Raw genomic sequence first — 24,542 nt, forward strand, 5'->3', positions numbered from 1 at the left:
GGCTTGGCTCAGTTTCAATTTTTTTTCTTTTTTTGTTGCTATTAAAGATCTTAAATCCACAACCTTCAGAAAGTTATTCATTCATGAATTACAGCTGGAACAATAAAGATAGGAAGGCACAAGTTACTTTGAATATATTTAGTGGCTGTCATTATCTCTGTTTACACTCCCTCCTGAATTTTCGGCAGTTTTGTTCTTTTTACTTTACAGCATTACGATGGTTTCGATGTGAACATGTTTGGACGGTGTGTTACAGACGTCATCTGGGCATTGTGTTTAGTTCTGTGTCTGTTTTTTATTTTTTCCAATACAGTAAGGAAGGATACAAACTTATTAAATCAAGTTTAATGTACGCTACATGTTTTTCCATTCAGTTTGTTTAATTCTTAGGAAGCACAAAATAAAAACTCAAGCATGGACTAAGCCACTGTGTCAGTGAATACAGACTGAATAACAGCACACAAAACATCCAGCTGATTTCACTGATTAATTAATTATTAATTACAATACTGTGCAAAGGCCTTGAGTCTTTAGTTTTTGTGTAATTTGGCATACCTCAGCCTTTTCTCTCGGTTTCCCTTTCTTAAGAATAGCTTCTTGACAGCCACCCTTCCACTGAATCCATTTCTGATGAGACTTAAGCAAACAGTAAATGGATGGCGTGCAGGGTCAGATGCATTTGTCAGGTCCTGTATCAGGTCTTTGCTGGATTTGTTCCTGTTTCTTAAAGACATGACTTTAGATACTTTTTGTCTGCTGAAGATCAATTTTAAGGTCTTTCACTTGTGCAGTTTTATTTTAAAAAATCCCCAAATTTAAGGACACACAGCACATCATGTCAAATAAAGAAATTAAAACAAATGCTGTGTTTTTGAATCAAACTGCTAGTTTCCAAGTGTCTAAAGTTACAGTTTAAGTGTAGACACTACACTGGTGTTAGATACCAGTTTGTGCTTGAATGATTCATAGGTCAGTGTTAAGTTGGTTAACAAACAAACAAACAAACAAACAAACAAACAAATGATCAGGTGTAAGGACTATACCTGAAAATAAGTGAAAATAAGTAAAAAAGCAGAAAATGTCCAAAACAAATCAAAACTGTGAAAGATCTTTAGAAAGCCTGGAGAAGCATTGCTCAAGACCACTTTATAAAAAAATCACAAAAAAGCCTGGAAAAATATAGAGACAGACTTTTGCACAATACTGTATATCCCCGAGTTTAATAAGTGGATTTATATGATTTATGATTTCTATCATAGCCATGGGGAACGAATAGAGTAGGCTGGATATGTCTTATGAGATTAAGAGGTATGCTTTTGGAGAATTTCGAGTGTAATATGGTTAATTTTTAAACACTTATTTGATGTGGGATTTGAGAAACAATAGACATACAAAATAAAAGGGAAATTGTTTGCACTTATCTGTATTTGTGCAAACTGTAGAAGTACTAATAATGATATAAATCCTATCAGTACTAAAATATAAAACGTGATTTTATTATTACTCTTAAGAGGCTTATTTACCTGTGAATGAATGCCATTCTAATTACACCTTGTAAAATCCGTTAACATTTCCACAGCTACTGAATAGCCTCCCTTCTCACATAACCGAATACTTACATTTTATGTATCTTTCAGTTTGTTTCAAATGCGGAGAGTGAAAGGAAACTGCTGCAAGGAAGGAAAAGGTTAAAAGTCTAGCAAACTTATTTGACGTTGTTTGCTTGACGTCACTAATTGCTTATTTTTGCAACATGTTTTCATTAGTATTTCTATTCCTTTTACATTTTAAACACGAGTTAAGATTTTTTTCTGAATAACATTTTTGTTCATCGTCAAATGTTCGACGTCCTTTTGTGTTTTGTTCCAATGTTATTGCTGTTCGTGCGCAATTAAATAGTGAATTGAATAAATCAATAAGCTCATTATTATTTTAGTTTATACAGTGCTGCTTTACCTAGACTTCATAACTTTTATCAGATTTTTATTTATTTGTTTTTGTCCTATTTTATATACTCTCTCTCTTTCTCTCTCTCTCTCTCTCTCTCTCTCTCTCTCTCTATCAATGTGGTATAGGCGGGTTTTCCGCCAGCAGGGTTTGGTTGATTCTCTATTGATTTGCTGGGGTGGGAGAGGAGGAGGAGGAGAAAGTGAAATGGGAGGAGAGCAGGAGAAACCTCCGCCTGGCCGGTGAGGGAGGGAGGGATATGATTGTGCGTGTTCTGGACGAGAGAGGAGAGTGATCGTAATCAAGGCAAAAGTCCGGCTTGCAGCGGGAGCGCACTCCAATCACGTGGGGTTTGGATTTGTATAGGAGAGAAAAAAGTAAAAGTGTCGACGAAGTGACTTCTGGTTGTACTTTGTATTTTCTTTCCTCTCTGTGCCTTTCCACCTCCCCCTCCGCCCTGCATTCCGCGGAGCAGCTGTGTTTTAATGCCCCTGCGCACCCGTGGAGGAGAGGAAGGAGAGAAGAGTGAAGAAGAAGGGGCAGAAGAAGTAGTGAGAAGGCCTGGACACCACCCGTCCTCGCCCTCTGGAGGTCTGTCCACTCTCCCCTCCTGGCCCTGCATGGACGGGGATGGGGAGAGCCGGATGCTGTTGCCGCGGGGCTGAGCGCCTCACCTCCCCGTCTATGGTGCGCCGCTTCCGGCCGCTTCTACTGCTGATCATCGCTCTGTGCTGCGGTGCTCACATAGGTAACTAATCACACTTGCAACACTGCAACACCCAGAGTCTCTTTGGGTCACAGTAGCAACTGATCTGTAATTTATCTACTTTCATATTCAGTGATGAACTAATTACTGCGGACTCCATCAGCTATAACCATAGTAACAACATTTCTTTTCAGTCGCCATCACTTGATGGTGATTGAAACACTTTGTTAGTTATTAAGCATTTGTAATCACTGTGCGGTTGATCCTTGTGTTGGGCCCAGTGCTGCCTGACAATGGCTCTCTCTAAAGCGGCAGTGCAGCAGTCTGAGCACGGATCGAGTTTCTCCTCTCTCCTGGGCCGTCATTCTCCTGTCTGCCTCTTAATGGCTCATGGAGGAGGGGGAGAGAAGGCAGGAGCGAGCTACCTCTCCTCTTGTCCATATAAACCAATTCTTTTAGTGCACTCATTTACAGAAAAAACAAACAAACAAAGCAATCTATTCCACCGCTGCACATCATAAAATGTAAAAAGAAGTTGTGCTGTGATTTAAATCTGGCCAAACCTAAATAAACATGTAATGTTGAGCTGATGCTGATTAATAATGTCTATTGTAAGAAACGGGATCAGATAATCTCATTTGAGAACATATTCTTCAATGTCCAACATATTTCTCTTTATATTTGTGGACGTTTATCTTTTAAAACCCCTACAATGATCCAAGGCTTGTTAGAAAAACAACAACAACAAAAATCCCCAATGAATTTAATAAATGAAAAGCCTGTTAACTGGACGTTAACAAGGTGTCTGCAAGGATTTCTGACACTAAACTCAAATGTGACAGTTTTGACATACTTCTGTTTTCTGTGGCTTTGCAGAGGTCTTTACTTTTTTGTGAAACTGTTTGCTGGTCATTTTCTGTCTCGTAAAGATACAGAAGCATTTTACATTTGGTGCAAAAAGGCAGCAAAAAATACATTTTAAAAAAATCAAATCTGGCTGAGTCTGAGTGTTTTTGTCTGTGAAGGGGGTCGGCTGTCTGTAGAGCAGTCACACCTCCAGTAATTAGTTTAACACAGCGCAGGCACTCGGACAAAATGGGAACACGGAGAGAGACCCACTTCACATTAAAGACCCTCTTGGCACCTATGTTGCACGTGCGTCACCTGGAAAGAATGTGTTTTTTTGTTTGTTCTTTTTTTAGTTTGTCGAGCCAAACAGAATGTTTTATTTGTTAAAACTTGTACATGTTTTGGGGTATTTTAGATACATTTCTTTGTTGTCAGCCCCATGTGTCTGTTTAGGCAGGGAGGAAGGAGGGTCTGAATTGCTGACTATTGTTCACAGTGTCTGACCGACGACAGAGAGAGTGCACGCTGGAGTGAGCTCCTGTAAAGCTTTGCAGCTTAAAGCTATGGAAAGGGTGTTTGTGTGATTTGAGCTCAGCGTGTGAGAGAGTGCACACAACAAGGTGATCAATAAGCACTTCTGGAGCTATTCCCTTGGTTGAGAAATGATCCCAGTAGATCCTTTCCTGATCTCCAGAGATCAAAGGAGTTGAAGGCAGCGAGATTGGGAGGCAAAAAAAAAAAAAAATTCTAAACCGAGCCATTGAGATTCAGCTGGTTGATCTTATGACCTCTGTCTGATGGTAGAGAAGGTGCCTCAGGAAGAGAGGCAATAAGGAGGTGAGGCTGGCCAGGGAATGAGGCTGAGGGGGCTGAAAGCAGAATAGTGCTGAAGGAGGCAAGTGATTGAAGCTACAAAGGAGAAAAAAAGAGAGAAAACTGAAGATATGAGAGAGAAGAAGATTCAAGTCCTGTGGGATTATATTGAATGCGAGGAAGACAGAGGATAAGGAGGAATGTTGAAGGCAATTTTAAACACACGAGGAGTTGTGTATTCCCCTCTTAATAGTATTTGCCAGCCACCGGAGTATTCATCACCTCGGCTTTACTTGGCAAAAAATATGCTAATTTAGAGAAACTGTTTACAAAGGAGATCACATGAATGTTTTCAGAAGCAAATAAGAAAATTGTGCTTTAATATGTAACGTGTAAATATTACAAACATTATTAAGCATCATATGGAAATCCTAGTTTTTATTCCCGAGAGGTCAGAGTGCAGGGCCAGCATGGGAGCGACACAGTGGTGTAAACTTCAACAGAAGCTTTCCGTCAGTAAGGTTTTGCAGATCGATGGTTTAATGCGAGAGCCCTGCAGTCAGAGGGTCAGCTTGCTTCTCGCTAAGTTATCCTTCGGAGAAAATATTAGTGAATAAGTGCTTTTTGTGCAGCAGCTCATGATCCTGATAACTTCTGAAAGAGAACAAAGTGCTCTGATTAGATTGGGAGTCGCATTTGGATACTGCAGGCTAGATTGGAGGGAAAGAAGGAGGCTGTTGGTGCACCAGTCAAAGACACAATGTGTCCTCAGTACTCAGACCTGTCTGTGCAGCGGTGGTTGGCATAGGAGGCAGCCTGTGTGTGTGTGTGTGTGTCTGTGGGTTGGTGTCAGTATTTAACAGTTAGGAGAAAGATTCTAAAGCGCGGTGTGAGTGAGGGTCCATACCTGCACCCCGAATAGCAAAATTCAGAGCATTACTGCCCCCATTTGGTGGCATCACACTCCTTCATGCTCTAAAATCAGATAAATCGACAGAGAATAGCGGACGTGTGCTGCCAGCTGGTTAAGTGATGGAGTAACGTTTGAGTGATCGTTTCTGTAAAAACTCTTGCACTTTTGGCCTTTTCTTGGCCATTAAGAGACCATCATCTAAAGATCACCAACTGTGTGTGGTTAACGGAAGTACAAGCAGCATTCTTTCTAAGATAGCTATTGCTGTGTGTGTGTGTGTGTGTGTGTGTAGCTGCTCATACACTGCAGAGCCTCTCTCTCTCTGGCCTAATCTAATTGGAGCACGTTGTGACTAATGCATTAGGTCTGGTCTCTAATCTCTTTCTCGCTCGATCTTTCTCTCTCTCTCCGATGATCTATGATATAAAAGGCGACTTTGACCCTCGTTACTTTTAGAAACGCAGAAAAAGATAAAACATCAGGGAAATCTGTTTCTGATGGCTACACGAGGCGCATTTTTGATTATGTTTTTCCTCTGCAGAAGCCACCCAGGATCACTAATACAATTATTCAGCACCTTGCTGACGAAGATTATTAGCTTCAAAAAGTCACTGTGTTGTGTTTGTATTCACAGCACAGCTGCTTTGCCCTGTTCCCTTTGTCTATAATGCTCTATATGCTGTGTGCTCCTTGGCTGTATGGGCACTTTTATCTCACTGCTTGTGGTAAAACATGCTTCGTCTTCCCTCTCTCCAGTTGCTCTTTGGTTTATTACACTTCAGGTTTATTATGCTCACAGAGCGGCACTGATGATTGATCCAGACTTTCAATCAACAGCTGGTTCTTTTTCTAGTTTTATTAGGTTTTTATTAGACTGTAAAAAGACTCATATCACTGCGTGCGTAAAATCCAAGCTTTCTTCACACGTAACCTTGGTAGTCTTGTGTGATTGCACAACCTTTTCACTTCCACTGAGACATAACTGTGTCTAGTTCACGCCTAAATTATCAGACATGTGTGTATTATATATTAATATTCCAGACTCTATCTGTGTGTCCTCTTCAGGTCAGTGCCAGGTGGCCACACCTCAGTGTCGTATCCAGAAGTGCACCACCGACTTTGTCTCCCTGACCTCCCACCTGAACCCTGCGGTGGATGGCTTTCACACTGAATTTTGCAAGGCTTTGCGTGCGTACTCGGCCTGCACTCAGAGGACAGCAAAGGCCTGCCGTGGAAACCTGGTCTTCCACTCGGCTGTTCTGGGCATCTCAGACCTAATGAGCCAGAGAAACTGCTCCAGAGATGGCCCCACTTCTCCCACACACCCCGAGATTCCCTTTGAGCCATGCAACTATCACAGCCGCACTCAGCATGCCCACACGCAATCCCATGCACACGCTCACTCACACTCACATACTCACAGCCACAGCCACGGCCACTCTCGGGCTGGGTACCTGTTTTGTGGGCTCTTTGGTGACCCCCACCTGAGGACATTCAAGGACAGCTTCCAGACTTGTAAAGTGGAGGGAGCATGGCCTCTTATTGATAACGACTACCTTTCAGTGCAGGTCACTAATGTTCCTGTGGTTCCTGGCTCCAGTGCAACAGCAACCAATAAGGTAAGGAACTGGAAACTGGCTTTTGGGCTCTTATTTTTCCATTTTTGAAGCTGAAACACTCTTACAAGTGCAAGCAGGGTTAACAGTCTAGTTATATATCTCTTGTTTGGGTTTCCATAATGACGTCCAAGCTACTTTTATGCACGTCAGAATAAGAAATCTTATCAAAGTCAAACTGGAAAACATGCTCTCCTTGACTCTCATGCTGAGTGTTTCTCGCTCCCATAGACTCACAGGTGTAAGGCAAACAGCCTCGATCTTGTGACTCTTAACTCTTGTGACTGAAGCAGTGTTAGAAATCTAACTTGGTTAATGGCTGCGTACAGCCTGACCTTTAATAACATGGAATGAGATGTGTGAAAGGACCCACTGTTTACTTATGTGTGTGTCTGCAAGCACTTGTGCGTGTGTCTCATAAGTTCACGAGTGGCACTCCTTGCGCTCTGCTTACGGCACTGTGTGTCTTAGAGGACACACAGTGCAGAAGACGCTCACTCACAAGTACACACGCAGGCGCACGCCACTAAATGGATGACGAGCCACACAAGGTGATCTTTGTGGTGTTAAAGAAGCAATGTTGTTTCCCCGCGATCATCTGCACTTTCTAGCACAGTCGATAGCTTTAATTATTAAAGGACATACACACCCGTGCATACACTTAGTCACGCACACACTCGCAGAAACACACACACATTAAGCAAATAGTACAGCTGCTACACTTTGGAGCTGTAAGTTTGACCTTGTGTCAGAGGTGGGGCAAGTTATTAGTCATGATTATTAAGGACACAGACACGCACACATACACACTCTTTCACACACATTAACGGCCCTCCAGGCTTAATGGCCTGCCAGGTCTCATTCCTCACGGCTGTCATATGAACAAAGCAGCCATTCACCGGAACTATGATGCTAGTGCTAACCGTAATGCTCACACCACACCCTGCATCTACCACTTCCAGCTTCCACTCACCACTGGATCCCTGTGTGTGTATGTGTGTGTGTGTGTGTGTGTGTGTGTGTGTGTGTGTGTGTGTGTTTCTGCCAGCCTGTGTGTTCGTGTGCGTGCATGTGTCAGCATGTTTGCATAGCTGTGTCAAATTACAACTTGTTAAAAAGTCATTAAGTCATTTCTCAAATGTAGCCTGATGAGAGTTGGTGACCTGTGCAGTGGGTGAGTGTTGATATTTGTGAAAAACAGACAGATGGAAATTTCTTCTGCTTGTCATGAGATTGTTTTTTTCTTGATTCGATTATTAACAGTTTAGTGCATAAAATGAACTAAACTGAATAAATTGACTCTTTAATTTTAGGAACCCCAGGATGCTCAGTTACAACACAAAAAAGGGAAATGTATCAAACACCAGAGTACATTTGTTTAAAAGGTTTAAACTAACCAGATAGTTGGAACTGCTGCTTATTATTATTTTTATGATTTATATTATTAGGATTTTCTGTCTTCCTGATCAACCAAAGTGCAGCTATATTCATATTTTCTGTTTTGTTCAACTAGCAGTCTGCTTGCTAAAGATATTTCATTGACAGGCTCCAAAAGCCACTGAAATTCATTAGGAAATTATTAAATTAGTTGGTGATTAATTTACTTTGAATTTACTTGCTCTATTCATCTTTTTGATTACAATTGTGTCTATCATGTAAAATGAAATGAATGAAATGTCTCAATAACTGTAAACTGAACACATTTGAAGTGTTCCTCTAAGTTACCTGATGCTCTGCTGCTTTATAGATCACCATCATCTTCAAACCCTACGAGGGCTGTACGGACCAGAGGGTCTACCAGGCCGTCACGGACAACCTTCCGGCTGCTTTTGATGATGGAACCGTGAGCAGTGGCGACCCCATGCACAATTCTGCTGGTGCAGACGGAGCAAGCAGGAAGGTCCGGGCTCTGTGGATCTCCGAGCGCAGCCCGGGGCGCCACGTGGAGCTGCACGCTGGCTACATCGGCGTGACTGTAATTGTTCGCCAACTGGGGCGCTACTTGACCCTGGCGGTGCGGATCCCAGAGGAGCTGGCTCAGGCCTACGATGCCACCCAGGACCTGCAGCTCTGCCTGAACGGCTGCCCCAGCGCAGAGCGCATCGACCAGGCGGGGCATCTTCCCCTGCCCGTCTCCCCTCCTGCGCTTGGCCTGCAGCTTCAGCAGCTACGTCGGCCAAGCTACTCCTCACAGACACAAACATCCGCCTACGGCTCCACGCAGGTCTTTGGTGTGGAGGGGGCGAGGGAGCGGTGCAGGGAGCAACTGGAGGTAGAGGACATTTACTTCCACTCCTGTGTGTTTGACCTCCTGACCACCGGGGATGCTAACTTCACAGTGGCAGCATACAGTGCGCAGAAGGATATGGAGAGTCTCCATCCACACCGGGACAGCTGGAGGATCTACCCCCGCAGTTTTGCCACCTCCTCTTTACACTTTGATTCTCAAAATTTCAAACGGCTTGCCCTGCTCCTGCCATGTTTTCTGAGCGCTGTGTTGATGTAATAGCGGGAGTCTTTGTGTGCGCCTGCATGTGTGTAGGTCTGGGTATGTGTGTGCACTACAAATAAATGGTTTGGAAGTTTTTTGCTGAGCACTGATACTTAACACTGGCACCTGTTTCTTGCAGTGAGGAACCAGCAGCCTGAACAGTTATTAGGACTTTAATTTTTTTTAAAGGTGAAAGACCTCCCAGTACATGCTGGTGTCACTAACTATAAGAGAATCAGCTCTCTGGAGGTAAAAAATGCAAAATAAAATAAACAAGACGGCACGACGGCTTCTACAATCTGTCTTCAGCTTTGGATAGAACGCACCTGACAATGACACAAATGTCTCTGTGTGTTTAAATTGACTGTAAATAGTTCATTTTGTCTTCAGTGCACAGTGTAATGGAGTCAAGTTTGTTTTTGTGCCATTTGATGTGATTTTTTTTGAATACCTCAGATGATGAGGTTTGTTTTAACAAATGCACTTTATTTTAATTTTTTCCACAAATCCACATCAGTGTTTTTTTTGTTTTCTTTCACTTCATGTCCTCCATTAAAACTAGCTCAAACTTTGGAGCTCTGTGATTTGGTTTTGGATCCTTTCACAGTAAAAGTAAGTAGAACAATAGGAGATGTCATTTATTTTTAAGTGCAACAAGTACTAGCTGATTTGCTTCAGCATTTTATTTTAAGTAATGTGAGCTGTTCTGTTGAATGTATTTTGAAAATCGTCACAGCGAATGCCATCGGTACTACTTTGTTTTTCTCATGCCTGACTTTGACTGCTTGTGTGAGTCTGTGTATTTGTGGGTGCTTCAGTGTTTTTCTTTTAATGTGTCAAAGTGTTTTCATTTCAGCTGATTCGCGTTAGAAGAAGTCCCGCCTTTTTGCCAAGACGCTGTGACTTTTCAGGCTCGTGTTTTTTACTCAGTCTACTTTTTTTTATTATTTGAGCCAAAGACAGATTTTTTTTAAATTTTTTTTTGTTTCTTGTGCAGCGAAAATCAAAACTCAACACCAAACCAGCACCCTCCACCCTCTCGGAGTCTTTTTCTCCCTAGTTTTTAAACTTACTACTGTAGATTGGTTTTGTTGGAACTGACAAGCTGCTCCTTGTTGGGATACATGTAAAATACTGGAGAGAAAACAGTGCAAATTACTGAAGAAACCTTATCACGCTAGGCTGTGTTTTCTGCATCAGCGTTGTGTTTTAAGAATTTGATACCTGGTAGAAGTTTCTACCTTTAAAAAAAGCCTGTGAGCCTTTTGAACATGTAACATTCTCTGTAATTACGCCAAGTTTGTTTGACGATATTGGTTCATCTCAGTTTTTTTGGGGGGGGGGGGGGGGTTGGCATTGTGGTCTCTTACAACATGTGTGAGTGAAGAGTGACTGATCAATGTTGAAATACTTAACTTATTTATGAACGTAGTGCCCCGTAGAGGAAGTTAAGCTCCATATTCTTGCTGTTAAATAATAATTTAAAAAATGTCAGATGGGATTGTACTGCCACCTAGTGGTGATCTGTTGATATGTCAGTGTGTTACTCAAGGCTCTCAAAAAAGGAAAAAAAAAGGAAATAAACTGTGTGAGTGTTTTATTTAACAAAGTGAACAAACATGAAAGTCAACACAGTTCGATTTTACTGTCTATTAATTTTACATTCACAGGAATATAAAAAGAAAAATGAACATACTAATAAAGTAAAACAGTATTAATGAGTAAACAAACAAACAAAAAAATGAACAAACTTTGAGCTGAAATTCACCCACAGGAGTTTAGAGTTAAATAAGAGCGCGACTGTACACACACCTTCCCACAGAAGCCCATACACACATTTAACAGAAGCATTAAGCCATCTGTCTGTGGTTAGCTTTTGATCAGATAACAGGTTTGGCCTCACAAACACGATCTGTTTTCAACTGCCAAAGGCAGCGACACCTGGATGTCTCTGTGAAAAGGCTGAAAAAGGCGCGTCTTTAAGCGTTACAGCATACTCCTGTCATCCTGGCAATGGATCATTTCCCGTTTAATCCGTCAAACCACGTCCTTAAAATAAACCACATGAGTGGGAACATACTCATTATCTTCTAGTGAAGAAAACTCCTCTATGAAGACTTCAGACCAGAAACAGTTATCCTCTCTAGGTTAGTTTCCTTGTCAAGGTCATATGTTGCATGAGAAACCCATTTCCATCGATCTGAAAAGTCAAATACTCCGTTCAGACTTACATAATTAAATAAAATCAAATGAATTACACTCATAGAAATACAAGAAGATTTACAGACTTATAATAATCAATGACATGCCTGCATGCAAAGGTACATCCGTGTACTGCATGATGGTGTGTTTGGTTCTTACCACTTAATAACAACATAAATGGTCATCAGAGTGTCAAAGGCGAGGATCTTCATGAGAAGCAGCCTCATAACCAGGATAATCACTGTGTTTGTCCACACATCAATGCCTGAGAGCAAACCATGCAGACCAATATAAGATATCCTCGTGTGTCAATTTATTGCGTTTTTTTTTTTTTTTTTTCATTTTCGAGCAACAACAAATTTTTACCTTTAATTTTTTCTTCTTCATGGCACAGTTTGTCTTGATGATCTGAAAAGATAAAATGTGAAATTCCAGCTCCAAATTTACAGATATGGTCACATGAACTCATCTTTACCTGATGAGGTGATGCGGCGTCTCCTCTTGCTTTTTGAGTGTCTCTTGCGACTTACTAAGCAACTGTATGATGGCCAGTCTCTGGTTGTCACAGTGATAACAGCCACCACATTGGGGACATGGTGCTTCCTGGTTAACGCGATGCTGTATGGCGTGGTGGGCATGTGACCCTCTGACGCTGAGCTCCAGCTGACCTCCAAGTGGCCTCTCCTGAAGTCATTCACAATGCACACCAGCAGGGTCCAACCAAGCCTCTCCCCTGACAGGTGAACTGGAGGTGCCAGTGAAGCCAGCACATCGCCCTCTACCCCTCCTGATTCAGGTGGAGCACAGAAGATCAAATAAAAAAATCAAAAACAGAGGTAAGTCGTGTGCAAGGGATGTGTGCGAATCTTTGCAGTGATGAATTATTCTCGTTGCTGAGCTCTTATCACACATATATGTTTTATAATCAAAGTGGTGATATGTTTATATGTACTACATGTATTTATGAATTTGATGTAGTAACTCCAGGAGCTAATATTAATTAATTCCTACCTGCTATTTTCTGTGTGAATAATTAAACTAACTTTTATTGACTTGCAACAGTTACAGAGGAGAGCTCTTAAAACCAAACTCCTAGAAATCCTTCTTTAAAGTCAGTGTTGTGGACATTTATGATTCACGTGATCATTTAAGACTAATTATTCTTTCATATTGATTCAAAAGATATATTTTAAAATATATTTAAACTTCTTACCTGTCCACAAATAGATGATAGGAAGGTAAAAGAGACCCCTGGATGGCTCAGTCATGTCAGCTTCAGTTAGAGTGACTTTTATGATTACTGATCATTCTGTGCGTTAGTGTATGTGTTTGTGTGGCTTGTGTATGTGTGTGCTAAATGGGGGCATGCCATTTGGCTTTGGCAGGAGCATTGCATTGTGGGGGACTCACATGTCTCATTGTTGTGACCTTATACTAACAATGGAACCCCCTTGCCCCCACCCAAATGCCTGCACAAAACCCAAACACATGCACACACAGACACAGGGACAGAGAGAAAGAGACAGGAGGACTGTGTGAGCTTTGCACATGTAAAGCACCATCTGCATTTACAGAGAAAGGACAAAGCAGAGGACAGGACAGAGAACGGGACAGAGTATTTCGGACAGCAGCAGAGAGTAGCTGCAGTAACTGGAGAGACACACCTGCTCGCAGCTGTTAGATCTGAGGTGAGAAACTGATAATATCACCAAACCCAGAACATTAGACAACACTCTTGTAGGTTACACCTGCACACACACACACACACACACACACACACGCACACACGCGCGTGCGCACACACACACACACACACATACGCACGCACACACGCACACAAAGAGTTTTGTGTCATCACTAGCGGGTGGAAACTTAAAAGGGAAAGTGAAAGTTACAGCAGGGCCTTAAAGGAAGCATGATGAAGCTAAAATGACTGAGGTAACGCATTTTAACATTTCTTTAAAACTTTACATCTGAAGCAGACTTTAGACGGGGCTTTTTTAGCACACTTCAACATTTAAACGCTCTTCCACCGTCTGGTGCATTTCTGGTGAGCTCAGAGGTTGCAGCAAGCAGCCTTATCTTTTCACTATGGTACAGCACAACTAATGTCTCGGTAACCCGATTTGAACTGCAGCTCCTGCAGCTGTTGTCACCTTACAGTTATAGCTGTGTCCTTATTTTGTTTTGTCCACATGGAAAGTCATGTGGCTTTTTTGTCACATGTTGGATTCTCCTTCAGGACAAGACATGTTGTAGCCTAACATCCAGCAGCGTGCTTCAGTATAACACCATTACTGTAAGCCCTTTCTCTAATTGCTGCTTCGCTGTGCGATGAAGAGAAATTAACATCAGACCAGGGGTTCCAAGTGAAGTCACTATAAGTCCTGCTGTGTTGAAAAATTAAAGTTTGTCCAATTTTTACAGCATGCACCTTTGAAACCATTTGCCATATTTGGAAGGAGGACTTTCTTAGACCTCTACAGATTAGAAGAAGAATAAAGGGTTCATCCGAGAGACTCATGTGTTCATGATCTTTCATTTGTGTCTTTCAGGTTTAAGGAAAGAAGTCCCAAGAGCTTGCTGTTCTTACTTTTGCTTCCTCGATATCATCGTCTGACAGTCACTTCAGCGCCCTCTTATTTTTTCCCTGTGTTCAGGATATGATAGAGTGATATTAACGCTATCTGTCAGCCTGTCACGTCAGAGTTTGGCATCTTTCTAATCAGTTGTAGAAATTCATTTAGTCTGCAATGGTCTCTGCCAGGCTGTTGGTGCTGTCCCTCTTTAGTGCGTCTCTGGTTGGGTCTCAGCCCACCGAGAGTTCACAACAGGTTTCAAGCCCTCCTGCTCATCCTGCAGGGGAACCATCTCTGAGTATCGATAACCTGTCCTTCCCCTGGAGTCGTCTTCGCCTACCAAAGTAAGTTCTGCACTCGCTATTGTATTAAAATAAATGAATCAATAACAAGAAAGGTGATGGATATTTGTCAATGTCTTAATTTATCTCAGGTACATCATTCCTCTTCACTATCACCTCCTCCTGCACCCCAACCTCACAAGTCTAAGTTTCACTGGCTCAGTGCAGATTCAGATTGATGTGCAGAACAATACAAACTGGGTCGTATTACACAGCAAGGGTCTTCAGATCTCCAAAGCCACCATATTAGACCAGAACCTCGCTCATCTATCAGAACAGGTAGTTGTGAATGCACATCAGCTCATTTGTCATTGTGGCCTACATCAGACCCATCAATCTCCTTCTGTTCCAGGTCCTCCCAGTTCTTCATAACCCTTCCCATGAGCAGATAGGCATTTTTTCTCCCAGAGTGCTCAGCAGTGGGCAGAAGTATTTCCTGTATATCGAGTTTGGAGCAGAACTTGCAGAAGGTTTCTATGGCTTCTATAAGAGCACCTACAGAACCAGTACAGGAGAGACCAGGTGAGACCAGGTGTACTATTCCACAGCATGGATTGTAAGCTATCTTACACATACCTACGAGTGTCTTTACTAAAAATCTGATAATATCTATTCTTAGAACCTTGGCTTCAACTCACTTTGAGCCTACGAGTGCTCGAATGGCATTCCCATGTTTCGATGAGCCAAGCTTCAAAGCCAATTTCTCTGTACGAATTAGGAGACGTCCAGAGTACATTTCTCTGTCCAACATGCCAGTAGTAAGTGTTGCATATGTGCCAGTGGTCACAAATGTTCAAATGAAAACAAAACAAAACAAAAGCACTTCAATTGAGTTTTTGTGGTTTTCAGATCAAAACAGTTGAAGTCAGCGGCGACTTGCTTGAGGACCAGTTTGCTCCAACTGTACAGATGAGTACTTACCTCGTGGCGTTTGTCATTTGTGACTTTAAGTCTGTCACTGGAACAACATCTTCTGGGGTGCAGGTGTGGTCTACATGATAATGTCTCGTATGAAATGCCTTCATTTCCTCCTTACTTTCTCAGTCTAAGTGCCTGTTTCTTGTGTTTTCACTGCAGGTTTCCATCTATGCAGCCCCAGAGAAGTGGCAACAAACCCACTATGCCCTGGAGGTTGCTGTTAAAATGCTAGACTTCTATGAGGAGTTTTTCAACATCCGCTATCCTTTACCCAAACAAGGTAATTTTTTTTTTTTTTTTTTGCTTTGAGAACAAAGCCAGAAATATAAGCTATAAGTATCCTTATCCATATGCTCTTCATTCAGATCTGATAGCCATTCCAGACTTCCAGTCTGGTGCTATGGAAAACTGGGGTCTGACCACCTACAGAGAGACCAGTCTTCTCTACGACCCCCTCACATCCTCTGTTTCTGATAAACTCTGGGTTACAATGGTCATTGGCCATGAGCTCGCCCATCAGGTGGGACTATGACAGTGTATGCATACAGTAATGACATGCAGGTTTAAATGCTGTCAGGCCATCACTTTATTACAGAAAGAGTCAAAATTATAATTCTTGCTGGCAGTGGTTTGGCAACCTGGTGACCATGGAGTGGTGGAACGATATCTGGCTGAATGAAGGATTTGCCAGATACATGGAGTACATTTCTGTGGAAGCCACTTACCCGGACCTCAAAGTGGTATGTGCTTTAATCATTGATTGACAGATTAATATTAAACCCGAGAAAGAAGATTAATATTCATATTGTGTGCTCACTCTTGCAGGAGGAATATCTGCTGCACACCTGCTTTGCAGCTGTGGGTCACGATTCATTGAACTCCTCTCGGCCAATATCTAGCCCAGCAGAGAACCCCACTCAGATCAAAGAGATGTTTGACACAGTCTCTTATGACAAAGTATGTCTTTGTCTTTGCCTGTTTCAAAATGTTTCTATGACAGAAAATCTTTTCAAAACCTTTTTTTTTTTCCTTTTGCTTGATGTAAACACTCCTTTGAGCCTCCAGGACTTGTCCCGACCTTTTCTCTCTTTCTTACCAGGGCGCTTGTGTTCTGCACATGCTGCGACACTTTCTGACAGATGAAGTGTTTCAGAGAGGGATCGTGCGATACCTCCGCAAGTACAGCTACAAAAATGCACACAATCAGGATCTGTGGGACAGTCTGGCCAATGTAAGAACCCATATTACACTAACTGTGTCAAGAGGCACCGTTTTCTTTTGTGTAAATTATGAGAGATGGTCAAAGTAACACGCAGCCTGACAGAGATATATTTTACATTATTTGGCTTTTTTTCCCCATATGTGGTCCAAACTATTTTAGTAGATGATGAAACTAAAAAGGCGACACAAGAGTTTGATTACAGGTAGATACGTACTCACCTTTTTATGATAGTTTGTCATCTTGACGTTATCATGAAAGAGCAGATCGTGACAGATCCACAGTTATGTTATGTTAACACAACACTTGACATACAAACACTAACTTTTAAGAAAGTAACTCCAAATTGAATTGAGAAAATAACTTTAAACTTTGGGTTATTGACTTGAAATTTTGGGATGAGAATCCAGAATTTCAATATATAAAAGGATTTTTTTCTAGTTGCAGAGACAAGCTTAAAGGTTTCAGTATAAAAAGATTTGTAGTCTTAACCATAATCGCTGAGAAGAGGCAGGATGAAGTAGAGGAGAGGAGACAATACTGGGACCCAGAGTACGTGACTCTGTCTCAGATTTGTTTTAATGTGTTAATGTTTGTTGAGTAATAATACACTACCCTTATAATGGTTTCTGTAACAGCTGGGACTCCATCAGATGATAGTCTTTAGTTTTTTTTTCAATGTAGCCCATAAAAATGTAGGTTTTACAAATAAGCATTTTAAACTTCTGGTAACAGCAGTGTTATAGATTTGTTGTTATTTGTTTTCGTTCCAAACAGCTAAGGTTTTCCATTTCATGGTGCAAAAATCGATTAGCTCAGACTTTAAAGTTGCTTAGAGTAGCTAAAGTAATAAACAGAGTGAACATTAAATCTGTTTTTACTGCAGTCAGTGTTTTGTCCGTGCCTGGTAAAGCTGTAATGAGTGCAGACTGACTGAAAAAAAAAGAATGCATTGCCTTTCCAGGCAAAAATAACAAGAGACAAAAAAAAGCAATCACAGTGTACACTGTAATGGATTATCAATGTCAAGCAAATTTAAAATCCCATTATAACAATCACATCCAAAAATTAAATGAAATACATGTCAGGATATGCTAGAGAGAGGTCCCAAATTTACAAGGAAAGAAAAATAAACAAAAAAAGCTGAGATACAGAAAGTCTAATTGGCTAGAAAAAAACAAGGTAGGAATCAAAAAGCAGCTCAAGAAAAACCAGAAACAAGAGGTAGAAAAATTAAGGACAAACAGTCTGACAGGTGATGATATTAAACACAACTAAATAGGGCAAAACAGTCTAGCATGGCAGAAAAATAATAGGAAGTAAATCCAGAAAATGTGAAACTTCCAGAATAAAAAAGTTGTTAACCAAGAAGGCTAATAACTAATGAAACATTAAAACTAACTAAACATGAACGCTCACACAGAGTCTGGAACAAGATCAGGGACAACAAAACCCACAGTCTTAAGCAGTTGAAATAAAGGCAACTGTTTGTGAAAATTAAGTCTAATTGCCTTCATCTTAAAGACTATCAAGCGTTGGATGACTGAGCACCTACAGAGACAACAAAACCCATATATATATATATATATATATATATATATATATATATATATATATATATATATATATATATATATATAACAAGAACCATGACTGTAGTGTATTATAACCCGTGTTGGGATTGTTACTCAAAAAAGTAATTTAATAAACATTGCTTGTTACTTTGTTACTTTATTTAATTACTCACAGAAGAAAGTAAATTGTTACACTACTCGTTACATTACATTATTTTCATGATTCTCTGTAAAATGACCTGAAATGCATTGTCACATAATTACTGGTTAGCAATATAATTCTTAGGCTACAGTCCCACACACCGAGACAAATCCCGATCCTAATGAGTATACACACAAGAGCTTTCTTTTAGTTTTCCTGAATGAACACAAAAAAACAACAACACAAAGCAAAGCTGAAAACCAGCCGAAAGAGTTCTTAAAGCGAATGCCAAGATGAATTTACTGTAGCGACATTTACAAGTAGCAACAGAGGTTACAATGTTACAAGCCTTTCTGTTCATTACTGGTTTTGTTACCTGTGGACGTTCCGGCTCTGGCTGCTGGACTGGGGTCAGCATGCATTCGGCCTTAACATCGCTCTGGGTTCCAAAGAGCCGAAGGTCTGTTAGCACTATAAAGCAGTTCTTTCTGTCCCTATACGCAGTTGGTATTTCACCATTGCACTCTTGTCCTTTCTTTGAATAAAAATAAAAGTAATGTCAATTTCTCCTTGCTCAAAAGCCGTAGACCACTCCAAAATTTTCCTCATCCTGCACACAAATTTAAATCAGCTGATTGTAGAAAAATTCAGGAAGAAAAAATGCACATCTGCTTGTCTTTTCCTTTCTATTTGCCCAGCATGCAGAAAAGTGAAGAATCTGTGTAGCGCAAGTAACAAAATAATTATAACTGTAATGCAACTGCTGAATTTAGTACAGTAATGTGTTACATTACTGCATTGCTGATTAAGGTAATGTGATTACAGTAGTTTGTTACTTTAAAATGCTCACCACTGATTATAACATAAATTTAATGTGACTTTTATAAGAAAAGGCAGCATAAAATCATCACTTTCATTCTGTTTTTCAGACCTGCTCAGAGGAGGACTTCATCTCAGGGAAACACTGTTACAGCAGTAGCCAGGCCTCCAAAAATGCAGTGAGCAAACATTTAAAAATAAACTCACTGGGTCGTCTTCACTGCTTACCTCATATAAATGTCACATAGTTTATAAGATTGTGGTTGCATGTTGATTTCAGTGGACTGTCTCCTACAGTACCTGTTTGCTGGGGAACATTTGAACCTAACAGCCATGATGAACACGTGGACTCTGCAGAAAGGTATCCCTCTGATAACTGTGACGAGGAAGGGGGCTCGTCTGCTGCTTAGACAGGACAGATTCCTGAGGACAGTGCTGCCCTCTGACCCTCAGTGGTCCACTTTGCAGAAGGGGTAAATATGCACATGCTTTTCTAAAATTTTCTACTATTTAACACATTGTTATGTTACTTACTCTGCATGTAACTCCTCTATGTATTACTACCATGTCTTTATGGTCATGGATGAAGGATTTGTATCTTTTGTGAGTATAAATTTCTTTTTTGTATAGTTTCCTTTGGCATATTCCTCTGACATATAAGACAGACAGTTCCAGCATCATCCACAGACACCTGATGACATCACCTACAGGTAAGAGGGGAATATAAAATTGAATAAAGCTGAATAAAATGTTTTCACTTTTCTTTGCCATTATCTTGATCTTTGCTCCATCTTTTACTGTATATGTTTTATTCAGATAGTATACATATAGGAGAGGAAGCCAGCTGGGTTAAGGTAAACTCCGATATGACGGGCTATTACATGGTTCATTATGAGGATGGTGGCTGGGATGTGATGACTAAACTGCTGAGGGAAAACCACACTGCTCTGAGCTACAAAGACAGAACTCATTTGATACACAACGCCTTTCAGTTGGTCACGTAAGTATATGTTTGTGTGTGTAACTGTTTGTGGTTTACGTGAGCTAGCAAGAGGTTTCTGTATAAGAAAACAGCTTTGATTACTAAAAGCAAAATAGAAAACAATAATCTTCTCTTTATATTTATTTCTTCTAAAGCGCTGGTCATCTGCCGCTCAATAAAGCCTTAGACTTAATCGGTTATCTGCTACTGGAAACGCACACAGTGCCTCTCCTCCAAGGACTGGGATATCTAGAAGCTTTTTACCATCTGGTTGAGAAAAGAGATGAGTCAGTTTTAACACATAACCTGGGGGTAAGAACGCAGGACGCAGTTTGATTTTTTTAGGTCATTATGGCCTTAGTTTAATATGAGTTGTTGTTTCTGTTGTCCTGTGTTTCTACAGGCATACATCTTGCGATTTTTCCGTGCCGTCATCGACCAGCAGACGTGGAGTGACAGCGGCACTGTATCAGAGCGACGTCTTAGGACTGAGGTCCTGTCACTGGCTTGTCACTTGGATGACCCTCCCTGTGTGAAGCGGGCACGTCAGCACTTCAGCGACTGGCTCCAGTCCAATGGAACCCTCAAGTATATCTAAACTACACTTCAACACTCATTCACAGTCAGCAACCACATATATGATTCACATAAACAACTGCTCTTTCCTGTGCTAAGAGAGCTCATATAATCTGATATGTCATCATATCCCTAATATGCACGTCTGTGTTTGTGTTTACTTCAGCCTGCCCACTGATGTGGCAGAGACTGTGTATTCAGTTGGAGCTCAGGATGACCACGGCTGGCCCTCGCTCTTACACACATACAAGATTTCCCTCTCTGAGGCACAAAAGCACAAGATCCTGTATGCTTTGACCAGCAGCAAAGACACCAGCAAACTTGAAGGGTATGTTGTCTTCATGCTGTTGTTGGAAAATATAGCAGAAATGCTGCCACCTTGTGGTAAACATGGAGGCATGTATGGATTAGTAACCTCAAAGTCTGAGCCTACTTATTGAAGTGTATGGTAAGCTGAAAATTTTAGTCAGTAGTCTTTGTGTTCATGTTTGTGTTTTTGTTACAGCCTGTTGGAGCTGGGTTTGGAGGGAAAGGTGATTCGATCCCAGGATCTGTCCACTCTCATACTGATGGTAGCCAGAAATCCGAAAGGACATTACCTTGCATGGGACTTTGTGAAAAAGAACTGGGACACACTAGTTCAGAAGTCAGTATAACAGAGACTGTCCTAAAAGCGTGCCATATAAATGCAGTTTTTAATGCTATTTTTAACTATAGCATATTCAGTGAAATCTTTTTTTCCCCTCAAACTGGTCTTGTCATTTCGATTTGCGTTGTAGTGTTTAAAAGTACCATATCATACAAGCACCACAGTCTGGATATTCAGATATATTTGTCTTGACCTTCTTGTCTGTTGTCTTTCTGGTCTGCAGGTTCCAGCTGGGCTCATTTTGCATTAGAAACATCATCATTGGCACCACAAGTCAGTTTTCCTCTCCAGAAGAACTCACTGAGGTAAATAACGTGGTTTATATTCCACAAAGAAGTTTAGATACTCAGCAATATACTGACATAATATTTAGCTCACCTTCACAGTGTTTTTCAAAAGTTGATTATATGTTTAATATTTATTTCTAAACATGCCTCGTGGTACGTCAAAGCACTTAAAGAAAATCTAAGTATTGTGGCCAAGCATTTAAAACATGTCAAACAGTATTTTATAATAGAGAATCCTATATTTTGTATTTGAATTTGTACTCCAATGCCCAAAGGAAAGAAAGAAAGAAAGTTAGATGTTAAATGTTAAAAAGAAAGTATAGTTCCAGTCACAACTACCCAGACGCTGGTACTGTATATTGCTATTCTGAGAGGTCAAATAACTAATATGTGCTAGCCTTGTTGCAGTTATAACTGAACGAGTAGATTTCTTTGAACTTTTTCTCTGTTTTCACTTAAATAGTTGTGTTTTTGCCCCCAGGTCCAGTCATTCTTTGAGTCCATCAAAGAACAGGCTTCTCAGCTGAGAGCTACTCAGATTGCCCTGGACAATGTACTGAAAAATGTCCGCTGGGTTCAGAGGAACCTGGAGACGCTGAGAAAATGGCTGAATGAGCAGATGCAGTGAAAGACAGCAGGGACAAAGGTGGTGGCTTTAACATACCACAGAGGGACTATCTCACAGTTTTTTTTTATTTGTTTTTTATTCAGAAATGTATATGCTTGAAATCACTGAAGGGTTGACAGACTTGTAAATACAAAACATGTGAATTTCAGGGAATTTGTTCATTAAAACAAGAACTAAAAATTACTGGCAGCTAAGTGGTAATGGTTTGTATAAGAATATGTTTTGTGTTATTTTTAGTGTGTGTGAAACAAAGAGATTCATTCCAAAGAGGCAAGAAACACAGCATAAATGGATTCTTCACCATCAGGGGCGGAGCCCATGGGTGGCCAGGGGTGGCAACGGCTACAACAGACAAAAGTCTGACTACTCACTGCAACCAGTGATGAAGTCATTAGGGAGCCACAAATATAATCAGAATTCACATTGAGTTGGGACTATATATTTTTTTAGTTTTTCACTACAGTTGTTCTCACACAAACAGACTTTGACATCAGCCACACGCAAGTAAAATTTGAGAAGTTGGTAAAAAACAAACAACGAAAAAAGCAATGTCAGCATCAGAAGGGGCAAGTCTGCAGAATTTGAGAAAGACAGGTCACATGACATTAAACCAAAAGAGGAAACGAGTTAAACAAGTTTGTCAAATTTAGTAAATAAATAAATAAACTGGAAAAATATAGCTAAGATTGGACTCTTATTAAAAGCAAACAGTAGTTAAATTATGTTTTAAGGAATGGAGTTCTTCCTGCCCCCCAATGCACTGCACAGTTCCTGGCTTTACCATATTCTTTATGTGTTACTAAGGCCTGAACAAGAACAATGAGCAGAAGCCAGTTATCTAAAGGAGTCATATAATGAAACAGAAGCCTTGTTACACATTCACAAACATCAAAATCAAAACAAATGGGTTTGAAGTTAAACACGAACAGTTAAATGAGTACTTACAAAAATCAAATTATTAAACACAACAGTTAATGTACAGCTATGCTCCTCAGTATTCAAATCAAATGCAATGACCTGTTTGCTTTAAGCTGTAATTTTTTATATATATCGACAACATAAAAAGAAATAAACTTTGTAAATTTTCAAGATTTTTTATTATGCCCTCATGTGGAAAGAAAACATTACAGCCATGTCATGAAAAAGCAATTAAATGAAGATTGTTTTCCCCACATTTTCACACATGAGAAAAAGAATGCACAACAGTGCCACCACAGTGTAAGTAATAGTTTCACCCTGACCACATCTATACAAATGGCCAGATTCCAACACGGTTCACTACATGGACAATAAAAGAGTTTGTTGTACCTCCTGTATCTGCGTTTTTGTTGCATAAACTGAAACATATCCTTTATGTCTTGAGTGTAGCTTGTGTACGCCTATATTATGTTAGGGTCTTGGTATAAATACTTAATGCCTATCATTAGGGTTTAGGCTGTAAATGAAAGTAAAACAATTTAAATAGATTAACGACAAAAACAAGGGAGAGAATAAAGGAGTAGGAAGAAGTATAAGCTTATTATTCCCACCACATCGCCACTGTTTAGTAACTAATAATCATCATCGTAACTTCCTATTTAAGTTCTGTCCTATCATAAATCTTTATTTGTTGTTATTGTACTAAAACAACAAAAACACACACATAGTCCAAAACGTGGAGCTTGTTAATGATCTGAAGGCAGTTGGGATCACAGTCACAGAGAACACTGTCTGTAACACACTACACTGTAATGGACTGAAATCTTGCAGTGCCTGCAAGGTCTCCCTGCTCAAGAGGGGCACAGTACAGACCGTCTTAAGCTTGCCAGTGAACATCTAAATGATCCAGAGAAGACTTGGGGCCATTTCTGCTAAGGGTACAGGACAACTTAACTACAATGAAGGATTGATGGACGGTGCCATGTACTGGATGAAAACCTCCTTCCCTCAGCCAGAATACTAAAGATGGGTCGTGGATGATAAAACCAAAACAAAACATACCACCAAGTCCACAAAGGAGTGGCTAAAGAAGAAGCAAATTATGATCATGCTGTTGCCTAGACAGTCTCTAGACCTCAGTCCTACAGAAAGTCTGTGGAGGGAGCTGAAAAACAGCAACCAAGAACCCCAAAGGAGAGGGAACAAACCTGGTGACCAACTCCAAAAAACATCTTACTGCTGTGCTTGTCAAGAAGGGTTTGTTTTGCTTGGGATCAGACAGTCCCCTCAATGACATGAAAATCAATGTATAATTTGTATCTGTTTTTCTTGATTATAGTTTAATATTATGTCTCTCGCGATTAAAATGAAAC

General features: G+C 40.6%; 3 protein-coding genes across 5 annotated transcripts; 2 read left to right on the top strand and 1 right to left on the bottom strand.

Annotated features, from left to right (window-relative positions):
• The first annotated feature begins 2,060 nt into the window (after positions 1-2,060).
• Positions 2,061-10,919, top strand: rgmb (repulsive guidance molecule BMP co-receptor b). Its single transcript, XM_085181240.1, has 3 exons — positions 2,061-2,695; positions 6,294-6,847; positions 8,592-10,919. The coding sequence occupies exons 1-3, from the start codon at positions 2,578-2,580 to the stop codon at positions 9,348-9,350; spliced, it is 1,431 nt and encodes a 476-aa protein (XP_085037366.1). The 5' UTR covers positions 2,061-2,577; the 3' UTR covers positions 9,351-10,919.
• LOC146506875 (uncharacterized) lies at positions 10,686-12,820 on the bottom strand. 2 transcript variants are annotated; one of them, XM_085181247.1, is made up of 4 exons: positions 12,751-12,820; positions 12,013-12,324; positions 11,904-11,945; positions 11,641-11,802 (listed from the first exon to the last, which is right to left on the bottom strand). In XM_085181247.1, exons 1-4 carry the CDS (start codon positions 12,803-12,805, stop codon positions 11,693-11,695), a joined length of 519 nt encoding a protein of 172 aa, XP_085037373.1. In that variant the 5' UTR covers positions 12,806-12,820; the 3' UTR covers positions 11,641-11,692. The 2 variants fall into 2 exon arrangements, 1 of the variants encoding a protein (XP_085037373.1); XR_014877348.1 differs by lacking the exon at positions 12,751-12,820 and adding an exon at positions 10,686-11,535 and having other exon boundaries at positions 11,697-11,802; positions 11,904-12,137.
• A 235-nt stretch (positions 12,821-13,055) lies between these two features.
• erap2 (endoplasmic reticulum aminopeptidase 2) lies at positions 13,056-24,309 on the top strand. Of its 2 annotated transcripts, none has more exons than XM_085181234.1 (21): positions 13,056-13,225; positions 14,093-14,460; positions 14,550-14,736; positions 14,810-14,979; positions 15,077-15,215; positions 15,307-15,441; positions 15,535-15,655; positions 15,741-15,895; positions 16,002-16,115; positions 16,201-16,332; positions 16,475-16,606; positions 19,240-19,308; positions 19,427-19,602; positions 19,760-19,839; positions 19,946-20,129; positions 20,267-20,423; positions 20,515-20,699; positions 20,854-21,015; positions 21,193-21,333; positions 21,560-21,641; positions 22,105-24,309. In XM_085181234.1, exons 2-21 carry the CDS (start codon positions 14,291-14,293, stop codon positions 22,249-22,251), a joined length of 2,838 nt encoding a protein of 945 aa, XP_085037360.1. In that variant the 5' UTR covers positions 13,056-13,225; positions 14,093-14,290; the 3' UTR covers positions 22,252-24,309. The 2 variants fall into 2 exon arrangements, with proteins under 2 accessions (XP_085037360.1, XP_085037359.1); XM_085181233.1 differs by lacking the exon at positions 13,056-13,225 and adding an exon at positions 13,344-13,475.
• The last annotated feature ends 233 nt before the right edge of the window (positions 24,310-24,542 follow it).

The sequence above is a fragment of the Neolamprologus multifasciatus genome, chromosome 12 (assembly GCF_963576455.1).
Source record: "Neolamprologus multifasciatus chromosome 12, fNeoMul1.2, whole genome shotgun sequence".
Classification (NCBI taxonomy): domain Eukaryota; kingdom Metazoa; phylum Chordata; class Actinopteri; order Cichliformes; family Cichlidae; genus Neolamprologus; species Neolamprologus multifasciatus.

Coding starts and splice junctions, on each gene's coding strand:
- erap2 (XM_085181234.1), top strand. CDS start 14,291: ATGGTCTCTGCCAGGCTGTTGGTGCTGTCCCTCTTTAGTGCGTCTCTG. Junction 20,130..20,266: donor AACGCCTTTCAGTTGGTCAC/GTAAGTATATGT, acceptor TTTCTTCTAAAG/CGCTGGTCATCTGCCGCTCA. Junction 21,334..21,559: donor TGGGACACACTAGTTCAGAA/GTCAGTATAACA, acceptor TCTGGTCTGCAG/GTTCCAGCTGGGCTCATTTT.
- rgmb (XM_085181240.1), top strand. CDS start 2,578: ATGGGGAGAGCCGGATGCTGTTGCCGCGGGGCTGAGCGCCTCACCTCC. Junction 2,696..6,293: donor GTGCTGCGGTGCTCACATAG/GTAACTAATCAC, acceptor TGTCCTCTTCAG/GTCAGTGCCAGGTGGCCACA. Junction 6,848..8,591: donor GTGCAACAGCAACCAATAAG/GTAAGGAACTGG, acceptor GCTGCTTTATAG/ATCACCATCATCTTCAAACC.
- LOC146506875 (XM_085181247.1), bottom strand. CDS start 12,805: ATGACTGAGCCATCCAGGGGTCTCTTTTACCTTCCTATCATCTATTTG. Junction 12,325..12,750: donor TATCATCTATTTGTGGACAG/GTAAGAAGTTTA, acceptor CACCTGAATCAG/GAGGGGTAGAGGGCGATGTG. Junction 11,946..12,012: donor ACGCCGCATCACCTCATCAG/GTAAAGATGAGT, acceptor TTATCTTTTCAG/ATCATCAAGACAAACTGTGC.